Here is a 10711-nt window from a genome sequence, read left to right as displayed (position 1 = left end):
GGCTTTTCGTGAGGCAGGTACTGTGCACTAATTAAAAAACTCCTGAAAAGAAAAAAAAAATTTGTTTTGAACAGTCTGGTTGCGACACTCATGTCAAAAAATAAATTTTATGTGAAACTTTTTTTTTAAGATCAATACTGGCGGCAAGAGATTTATTTGAAATTCTGTGCGAAGACGACGTCGCGTGTCATTCCGGAATGACCATCTCGGTCGCGAAGGTGAAGCCGATCCACCACTCCTTCCTGTACCCAAAATGCCGAGGGAAAACAAGTGGAAAGGCGGCGACTGTCAACTAAATCGCATCTCGCGGCATCAATATTGCTCTAAAAATTTTTTCTTTCGCATAGAATTAGTTATTTGACATGCATGTCCCAACCATGTTGTTAAAAAGAAAAAAAATCTTTTTCTTTTAGGGGCTCTTTAAGGCAGGGAAACCTGCCTAACCTGTGTGCATTTCTTTTTCAAAGGAACTTCCTGGAAAGCTCATTGGCCAAAGACATTTATTTTTTTCCTCAGACTTTTTCGAAGCCAGCTGCCACCAAGGGACCTGCATTTTTTAGTGATGGCTGTCACACCGAGCTTTCCAAAGCATTGTTTTTGTCAGCATTGTCCGTTGTTGTCTTTAGATGAAATGCATTGTAAATACTTTTGTCCCCAACAATTACATGAACAGGGTTTCTTTGTTAAATGAATATTTATCTACAACTCTTTCATTACCTTCTACTCCTTTGTTCCTCCACCGTCAATATTGAATTCATATTTTGTTAAAAAAAATAAACTGGGCTGTGTGGATGCTTAGACAGCGTTAAGTTAGGCAGCTATCAAAATGTGGGCACTTGGTTTTCTTTTGTAGATGCATAGTTAGGCCAATGTCCAGTACAACTACTAAGCCATGGTCTTTAAGGGGTACTTCAAAGAAATTCTAAATATACCCGTCGTGTTCAGAAATAGGCTGAATATGATCCACAATATCTGTAAATGACAATCACACGTTTGTAGTTTGAACTTGATGGCTGTTTTTTTCGTTACAAATGGTCCACTCTGGCAAGCGCCCGGAGAGCAGCCAGCAGAAAGCACGCACGTCACATCCGGCGCAATCGTTAAGTAGTTTTCTTGGGATGAGCAAAGCTGCAGCGAGGCCGACGTGGTCAGGATGCCCTAGCCGTTCCAGCCACCAAAGCGGTTGAAGCACACCAGCAATCGGCCCACCGCGACTAACCACGCAGCTGCTTTTGTGTGAATTTTGAGTGACGGGTTAATCTTCTAGAGGTTCCTAGATGGGCCTTACAAACGAGGCTTTAGCAACATCCACCAGGTGCTCTTTGCTAATCGTTTAATCAGCTTGAAAATTCTTTTTTGTGTCTTCTTTTACAAGATATTGGTGCGTCCGATGCGATACTGCTCCTTTGAACACGTATAAACCCCCCCAAAAAAAAGCTTGAGGTACACCTAAGCATTTCTTACGAGTTGTGAATGCGAAAGCATGCAAGCCGCTTGTCCGCTCCCTTTGTCGCCTGCTCGATGCATGGTTTCAAAGCTGATGACGTCAGCTCGCTCCATGAGACAGTTAATGCTTGCGCGTTAATAAGTGCCGATATTTCATTGTAGTGTTCCTTTAAAGTGCACCGTGCAAGCAGTGATTACACGAACACATGCTGGCACAATGTTCGGCGAGATCGGTGGGCACTGAACCAGTCCAATATTTTGCTTCACAAGTTAGATTGCATTTGAAAATCTAGATAATTCTTAAAAACAATTTTTCTCTCCTCCCCCCCCCCTTCCTGACATATTGAACCGAAAAGCACATTGTGATCTACATAACGAGGTGCAGTACCATTATATTCTCCAAACTGATAGCCAAGGTGCCCCTCCATCTTAAGATTGTGGTGATAAGGCTGTGCAAAAGCTTAGACATGTTAAACTCTGCCAAAACAGAGCCTAAGTGGGGGAAATGCTTCTTTTGACAGCAGAGACAATCAAGGAAGCTCTAGATGTTGGAGAATCTCTAGGAACAGTGTTGTAGAAATACCAGGTTGCACATCCTTTTACCTAGTGAGTTGCACATGCACGACTGCCATTTCAGTTTATTTTGACTACTTTCTGTATTTACTATGGAAATATACTTAAAAATCTTGTTCTGCCTGTTTAGAAATGACATGCTTTTGTGTACTCTCCAACGTCCCTAATTATTTTTTGTCTTTTTCACCTAGATGGGGATACATTTTTTTTGTCATATCGTAGGAAGCTAAAGATCATAATAAAGTTTGTTTCTCTTTTCGTCGCAGCCCGTCTCATTACTAGACCACCGATTTATTGTAACCATTGTGGCTGAAATTTAAAATGCCACCAAGGCAACACTGCTTGAAAATTTTCAGTGCTGTCTTGAGTCATGGTCTATGCTAGTCACTATCATGGACACCGGGTAGGCACCTTAAATATGCATACCATTTATTACATGCACAGCAAATAGACAGCTTGAAGATGGTACACAGTATTGGATATGTTAGCAGGATTCAAAGAAAGATAAGGAAATAGCAATCGATGGTGAAACTTATGCACAGGAACCAGGACAATCGACAAAACCTAAAGGGATGATGGACCGGAATTCGCCAAGCAAGGCAGCAAAAGCATCAGACGGGACGCTACAAACCCCCAAGACATTACCCATACGGCAATAACTTGGACGGATGGCCACATTTTTTAACAAAAATGGTAGAATAGAGCAAGGCGCGTGCTGTCTCGTATCTTTTACGAGAGTTGGAGAAAATGTGACGTTGCGAGTTGCTACACCGCACCCTTTTTTTTCAAAAATGGCTGTCCATTCGAGATATTGCTTTGAGTGGTGCTTATGGGTTTGTAACATACTATTGGGCGCTTTTGCTGCCTGGTTTTGTGAATACAAATTATGGTTCATTAACCCTTAACAAAAGTGATGACAGTGGCAAAGCAAAGACTATTTTCGCTAGGCCCCGGTACCACACTGTCATCTACCCTCTGGACCGTTCTTCCATTTTCATTGGTGGACACCACAAACTCACAGTAGCTCTGGTACGACATGGTCAGCCCAGAATGCTCGTGCTTTCTCCAGTACAGGAGCAAAGAAGCATCTGTCAACAGGCACAACCGTTAAAACCCAATCGTTTGGCGTCCATACAAGGAAGTGCGCCACTTCCTTTCGGCAGACATGAAGTTGTGTCTGCACCTGTGTGTAATGTTTGTGTGACTCCTTTAGTTGCAAGTCATCTCTAAAGCACTCGTGCTGTGTGGCACTGGACGTCTTATGCCGCAATGACCATGGGCACTTGACCTCCAGTGTGCCCACACCGTGACAGCTGCAGGTCCAGATCCCATCTGGAGAGGCCCCAAGGAAGTTATCCTGAACACATCCAGTAAAAAGAAAAAAAAAGAAGGGTGATAATAACAGCACGCCCAGACATTTTTTTACATATGAAGCATGAGATAAGTTCTCTATGCGAGCTTTAAAGGGATGGTGAACCGAAATTTGGATTTCGAGAAAACAATGCAAGAGATGTAGGCGGGACACTACAATCCCTACAACACTACTCGTAAGGCGATATCTCAAATGGACAACCGTATTTTTGGAAAAAGAGGTCGAGATTGAATCAGGCCGACGAGGCGCGTGATGTCAAGATACCTTGTTTCCTCCTCCCTTTGCTTCGCTCCATCAAGGCGGCGAGGCGGAGAAGACGCGAGGCCGTTCCCTGTCCTTCTCGGAGAAACATGACATCAACATTCCTGGCAAATGCGCCTCCTTTGAGAGATACGGTCATCCGTTCGAGATATCGCTGTATGAGTGATGTTTGGTGTTTGTAGCATCCCGTTGCACGCTTTTGCCGCGTGTTTTGGGGAAGCCAGATTTTGGTTCAGCATCTCTTTAATGCATGATTCAGCGATATCTGCACCTCCACTGAAGAGCGACGTATGTAGTGGGTTGAAATTGGAATAAAGCATTAGGTGCTTCTTACTCTTATTAGCAGTATATTATGTACAATAATTGATTTGATAATAAAATGGATAGTTATGGTAATGCACTTTTCTGGGGATATGGAAGAGTGTAGTTTCGAAAACTGTTGTTTGCTTTGTATGTTACCGTGTTTAAAATAAGTGCTAGGAAGCAGAAACTGCAGCCACAGGAACCCAAGGTGTGGAGTGCAGAAATAGCCATGTTGACAATGGCAAGTCATGCTAAGGCACAGGCTGCTTAAGGCACTAAAAGTGAGTTTACAATCGTTCCCGGCGCATAGATCCTCCAGAATGCAAGACATGCGAATTGTTGCATTATATCAGGTCGGTCAAGTCAACCACCAACACCATAGGACTTGTTGCAGCAGTGTTACAGTTGTTGCCATTGCAATATAAATCAAGAAATTTGCGTCAAAAATATCTGCTTTTGCATATTCAAAATTGCGATAAATGTTGTAGGTACAACCTTGACATCGACCACAAATCCAACGTCGCAGAGCCGAAAGTCGTTGTGCTTTGTGCACATGTACTCCTGGTATGCTTTCTTCGCCACTGGCTCTTTCTCGATCCCCCAGCGGGTGGCCTCAGTGTCGACGGGAGGGCTCCTCTGCAGGATCAGGTCCAGGGTGGCCTTCGGCGACGTACTATCCCTCATCGTCTGCACCTGTTGAAGGAAAAAGAAGACTGCATACTAAAACCTCCCTGCAAGAGGCGAGAAAATGTCAACAATTCACATACCTTGTTCAGTACCGAGGCAGTTATTCTTCCATACCGAACTTGCCGCCAGAATATGGTTACTGCCTGGCGTCGCGTGCTCTTCTCGATCCGCTCGATTTCGTTGATGGGCACAAACATGTCGAATGGCAGTGAAGCTCTCGTTGCCCCCGTCCGTCTCACTTTCCTTCAGAAAATTGATTTAGAAACATTACAAAAAGAACTGGAAAAGGGGTGTGTCCCTCATATATGAATATGTGGAACGTCAACTTCTGTCCCTGATGGGTAATGTCTTTCACAATGAGGCAGTAAGCACTGCCACAGTCAAATTTTGTTGGACAACTCTTGCACTTATGAAGTATCGTTGATTGTTATGTAAATGTTGAAGCTAGCACAAGAGAAAGCACACTTGCCGAAGACGCGACTGCTCGGCCCAATAGGATACAGATGTCAAAAAAACCCAAGTGTGTTATAAATTGTAAAATTGCTCATCATAGTCCATGTTGTCTTATGCCTCAGGAAACATAGCTATTGTAAGCTAGTTCTGTTGATGAGATATTTAATAACGGTAACAAGCATTTAACTTGCCTTAAGAATGTGTAAGACTGCTCGTCTTCAGGTGCCGAATCTGTGTCCTCGTCGTTCATCTTAGGTATAGACCTGAGGACGACCGCTTTTGGGTTCAGCCTCAGGATCTCCTGGAAGAGGGCCCTGTCGTCGGGGTTGTAGTCATGGGCTACATGGTTGGGCTCATCAGGAAGACGCCTGCTTGGCATCCCGGGCTTACTTAAGTCCAGCTTGTGCACGGGGACCATGTCTTCCTGCAGTGGAGACAGTCACATTTGCACCGCACTTGCTTTAAAAAGCCCCACAAGTGAAAAAGAGGTTTGGTCTGACAAAACAGTGCTGAGATTCCAAAGTAATTTCTTGCATCTGGCTGCCTCTGAATTTCTAGTGCAGTCACAAACATTTTGTTTTTTCAGATAGAGCAGTACAACCCCTGAGCCGTGTTGTACATGCTCCAGAAAAAAAAAAAAAGAAAAGGAATGAAAGTTTGTACCTTCTAATTTTTGGAACGTGTTCCCGTTACAAGTTTCTTATGTGAAAAAGGAACTCGCTCCCGTTACAGTTAAAAAAATGAAACGCATCATTACATATACGTTACATTTGTATTTTGCTGATTACCATATTGAGTTAGATCAAGTAAATTTTTTTTAATCTATCCCATCAAATGGCAAAATACGAATTTGAATGCAGCAAGGGAAGGGCACCAGGAGAAGACACGCGAAAGCAGGGTTTCATTTGCTGATTTATTCACCATTAAAACTCTCGGCTTTTTACCATCTTTTGTGGTGGTTGATCAGACGAGCCAAATGTACTGTTACCCCAGATTGCATGAGCGTATTACAACAATGTCCCACATTTCAATCTCACAAAGTCCCTTGTTCGAATTTAACAGTTGCTTCTTGATGTTGGTGTCCACAAGACAAGCAAGTGAAGAAGAGGGTAGGGCTTTTGAAGGTCAGTCTTGAAAACTACAAGGTTTCTTCGTGAAAGTTGGATTCGTTGTTCAGTTTCAAGGTTTGGAACAAGGAGAGAAGAAATGAAGTTTTTTTTTTTTGTATCATTTAAGTGACCAATATTTGGGTTACAAGAGTGTGTTCGATGTCAGGTAACCTGTTCTTTTGTTGTAACTGTAAGTCTGTGGAAGTTCAGTAATGGCTGTAGTCGGCCTTAGAGTTCTGGGTGTATGAGGATTCGTGTTTGCAAACGAAGTAGCTAAGTTTGAAACGTCCCTCTTTCTGGGTCTTTTCCTTCGACGACAAATTTTGGTTTATGAACCGCAATCTCGGGCACTGAAAAAATAAGCAATGTCCACTAGCTCTCCTGCACCCGACCGTTATTAAGCGAGGACTCCGAAAAATAAACGTTGAGATAAGCAACCAAAACTTTTAACGAGATCCTGCTCTTCAAAAAGGTATTGTTTTTATATTTTTAGAATTTCCCTCTTAGAAATAAAATACAAATTAGCCCACTGGACGACGAAAAAAAATGCCGTTCTTTTTTTATTTTAGTAAAAAGGTAACGACTTCCCGTTCCACCGAAGAAAATGGAACGGCAACGTTCCTTCGTTCCTCCTAAAAGGAACGCGTTCCAGGAACGCCGTTCCATACAACACTGCCCCTGAGTAGAGCTCTGAATAGGCATACTTTATGCTTGGATATCCACTCATGATTAAGAATTTAATTGAAAGAACAAAGGATGTGGCTGTGCGAGACTAAATATGCAGGTATCCGACCACTATCCACGAAATGTGTCGATACAGGTCAGGTGCACATACGGCGTACTGCTAGTGCATACTGATTGCGATCTCCTAAGCTTGCACATTAGAGGGGGGATGTTTGTTGTCATGACAGCCAACCGATAATAGCGTACTAATAAAAAAGAAATGTGTTGATTCAATTATTTTGACGGGACTATGCAAATCATAGTACATTTCAGCACCCTGCACATGGCAAGAAAAGAAAAAAAAAAAGAATGAAAATCATTCTCACGAGTTGTGAAAATATTGTATGATAGTAGTTAGATGTCAAATATATCGGGGATAAAGCATACTTTCTTTGTCGCACTCCTGGTCCATGCACAAGGTTGGGAGGTGCATGATGAGGCCTCTTGACACAATCTTGAACTGTACTCAATACCAAACAAGACTGCTGCAATGTGGCTGCACACCTCACCCAGACTGGAAGGAAAAAAATATTGTTTATTCATATCTATTGCTTGGGGTCAATGCTGTTACAGATGAGGTTAAGCAGGGACTTACCCAGCTTTACATGTGCAATGGCCAGAATGTACCCGTCCTGAGGAGTTGTCGAGGCACACCCAAGCATCATGAGGCGGGCCAGTTGCCCTCTGTGACGGTCTCACATTTGCTCGAATGAAGCATGTGTCGTGTCCGTCAGGCTGCCAGAGTCTGATGTCCTGCACATGGCCTGGACAACAGTGCAAAGCCAATACATGCGTTTTAACTAAATCCTTACAAAGTGTATCATTTGTTTTGAGATCAGCCGTTATTCTGCAATGACCACACTGACTATGACAGCCTATGTTTCAGAAAAATATCGAGACCAGCCCTGCACTGGCAAGTGTTTGCAAGCATGCTGTGCCTGCATAGTATGCACATGTGCAGGGTATCTGTGTTTCATGAAGCACATATAACATTGGTCCTTTTTTTTAAACTTTACTTGCACAGGGTACATCTCAGTGGATCCGTCACGTAAGGACACTGCGGCAGCTTGAAAAATATTGATAACAGCCTTTCAGCTGTACAAGAAATACTGGGCAGACTGACGATCACGATCTGTACAGTGTACCAGGAGCGCAATGGGCGATCAATAAAGCAATATCTCTGAGAATGAGAGACTGCATGAACTACCGAATTTGTTCCGAATCGCTAGGAACACTTAACCGTACAAATTGGCCCTAAATGCGGAACGTTCCCGATGCAGAAGGCTGAGAAACGCAGATACACAGAGAAGAAATGCAAGTCAAGATCAAGGACAGCGCCTGTGCGCGTAAAGCACGCAGCAATACTGCAAGTGCGGTTTCAAACCTAAAAGATATTAAGTGAGAAAAGAAAACAACGAAGACCACAGACGGAATTCTTGGCGGCTGCGGTTACAGCGAGCGCGAAACGCGGCCCGGGTGACGGGAAAATGGTAGCCGCAGACGTGCAATATCGTACGTTTCGCTAGATTCGTTGTTTTTTGACGTAAATCTTACAAATCTCGCTACGTAGCACGGAAGTAACGAATTTATCGTATCAGTCTGAGCCTCTGACTTGAAACCGCCGCGCTCGACTTGCACCAGCTGGATTGGGCAGGCACTCTTCACTGCCGCTGTGCTTACCTGAAACGAAGTAATTGTAAGCCTCCAAGGACTTGTAGGCCTCCAGGGTTTCCGGGGTAAATTGGCTCGGCGTAAATAATAAATACAAGGTGATGTTTACCATAGTGACGGGTGGCCACCGTCGACTCGCTAGGGTCCATTCTGCGGCGTCCACGCCGTACGGGTCGCCATGCATAACACTATTTACGCAAAGCTTCGCTTTGTATCGCACTTTTTCTGCCTCACTTAGGCCACTTACATAGTCAGACATCTCTCCGGGGACGCACAGTCATCGACAACGAGTAAAAACGGTGAAAACAGCGAAAGTAGACGATGTCAACAACGCCCCAATGCGTTGCTTGCATAGGACGCCGTGGTTTTCTGCCCACACCCTATCGCGCATGCGCGGCCGCCGCTTGTGCCGCTAGGGGCGCGCGAGTTTGTTTGTAAACATGAGTTGGTGTATATTATTTTCACAAGGGAAGATTTGCAAATGATTCAAGTGTCGTTTTCACGTCTATGCTCGCAACTTAAAAATGCGGTGCCTCTTTTTAGAGCGCAGCTCTCAGGCGCCCGTGTCCGGCTTGAGCGGCGTCGCCGTCGCCGTCGGCGTAACCGCGCGGTGCATTATGGGTTAATTTCCCCGCTAAATTTAGCGGAAAAATTTCCCCGGTAGATCTAGCGGAAAAATTTCTGCACTAAATCTAGCGAAAAAGTTTTCCCGCTAGATCTAGCGGAAAATTTATCTAGCGGAAAATGAAAGCCGGTTGCAGCTCCCTGTAACGCCGAATTAGAGCGCAGCTCTTGAGGAGGAGGAGGGAAAGATACTGAGGGTCACGTAACCTCGGGGGGGTGGGTCACGTGACCCCTCCCCCAGGTCACGTGACTCCCCCCCCCCCCCCCCGAGGTCACGTGACCTTGGTGGGGTCACGTGACCTCGGGGATCAGGTCACGTGATTCCCAGATAAATTTTCCGCTAGATTTAGCGGGGAAACTTTTCCGCTAGATTTAGCGGGGAAATTTTTCCACTAGATTTAGCGGAGAAATTTTTCCACTAGCGGGGAAAATTTTTCGGTAGATTTAGCGAGAAAATTTTTCCACTAGATTTAGCGGGGAAAATTTTTTGCTAGATTTAGCGGGGAAAATTTTCCGCTAGATTTAGCGAGAAATATTTCCTCTAGATTTAGCGGGGAAAATTTTTCGCTGGATTTAGCGGGGAAATTTTTTCGCTAGATTTAACGGGGAATATTTTCCGTTAGACTTAGTGGGGAAACTTTTTCGCTAGACTTAGCGGGGACGGTTTTCTACTAGATATAGCGGGGAAAAATTTGCGCTAGATTTAGCGCGGAAATTTTTCCGGTAGAATTATCGGGGTAAAATTTTCCGCTAGATATAGTGGGGAAATTTTTCTGCTAGATTTAGCTGTGAAATTTTTCAGCTAGATTTAGCGGGGAAATGTTTCTGCTCTTTCTTTTTAGAACTTTTCGCAATTTCATAACATGATTGTACGTTATTTTGACGAGAAATGTTTTGGAAAAAGAGCTTCCACGACTTTTCCTCGCAAATTTCCTGACTCATTTGTAAGAGTGTATCTCCCGATGGTGGCGCCTCTGCATTATTATCAATTAATTTGTCAACGGCGTTTCTTAGCATCTCACGAGAATGGAGCTATATGTCAGGAAATTTCACAAGTTGGAATCCAGCCGTTCAAAGAAACACTTTTGAAGAGTTAGCTTTTTAAATGCAGGCGCCAATTTTTATGGCCAATTTTAGACCGTTCTTTCCATTCATGACGCCCGACATATACGGCGTTCCAGATAACTTGCACCATGCTTAAGAAACACCGGAGTGCTCTGTAGGAGTGAAATCATCGGTCTGTCGTTAGCAAGCGTCTTGCAAAAGTGCACAGATTTTTTTTAATGCACCTGGTTAAATAACTAAGTTTAATTAGGTAACCTTTTAAACACACTTTTAACGGCCAAGATGTCAACTAGAAAGTCGCAGGGGGCATTGAGAAATACCCACTTAAAGTGTTAACAACATAATACGCTTTCGTGCTTTTTTCCGGCCTTGAAAGACCGCACTATATCAAGCGCGCCCGCGCGCCGCTATTGTGGAAGTGAGT

At 43.9% G+C, this 10711-nt stretch overlaps 1 protein-coding gene across 1 annotated transcript; it reads right to left on the bottom strand.

Moving 5' to 3' along the window:
* Positions 1–3680: 3680 nt before the first annotated feature.
* LOC120850666 lies at positions 3681–7364 on the bottom strand. Its single transcript, XM_042288750.1, has 4 exons — positions 7315–7364; positions 5287–5519; positions 4723–4885; positions 3681–4648 (listed from the first exon to the last, which is right to left on the bottom strand). The coding sequence occupies exons 2-4, from the start codon at positions 5511–5513 to the stop codon at positions 4382–4384; spliced, it is 657 nt and encodes a 218-aa protein (XP_042144684.1). The 5' UTR covers positions 5514–5519; positions 7315–7364; the 3' UTR covers positions 3681–4381.
* Between the last annotated feature and the right edge of the window lie 3347 nt (positions 7365–10711).

Source organism: Ixodes scapularis, unplaced genomic scaffold (assembly GCF_016920785.2).
Source record: "Ixodes scapularis isolate PalLabHiFi unplaced genomic scaffold, ASM1692078v2 PGA_scaffold10__122_contigs__length_95168666, whole genome shotgun sequence".
NCBI lineage: Eukaryota > Metazoa > Arthropoda > Arachnida > Ixodida > Ixodidae > Ixodes > Ixodes scapularis.
The sequence above is the reverse complement of the archived record's forward strand: the minus strand, read 5'-3'. Positions and strand labels throughout refer to the sequence as shown.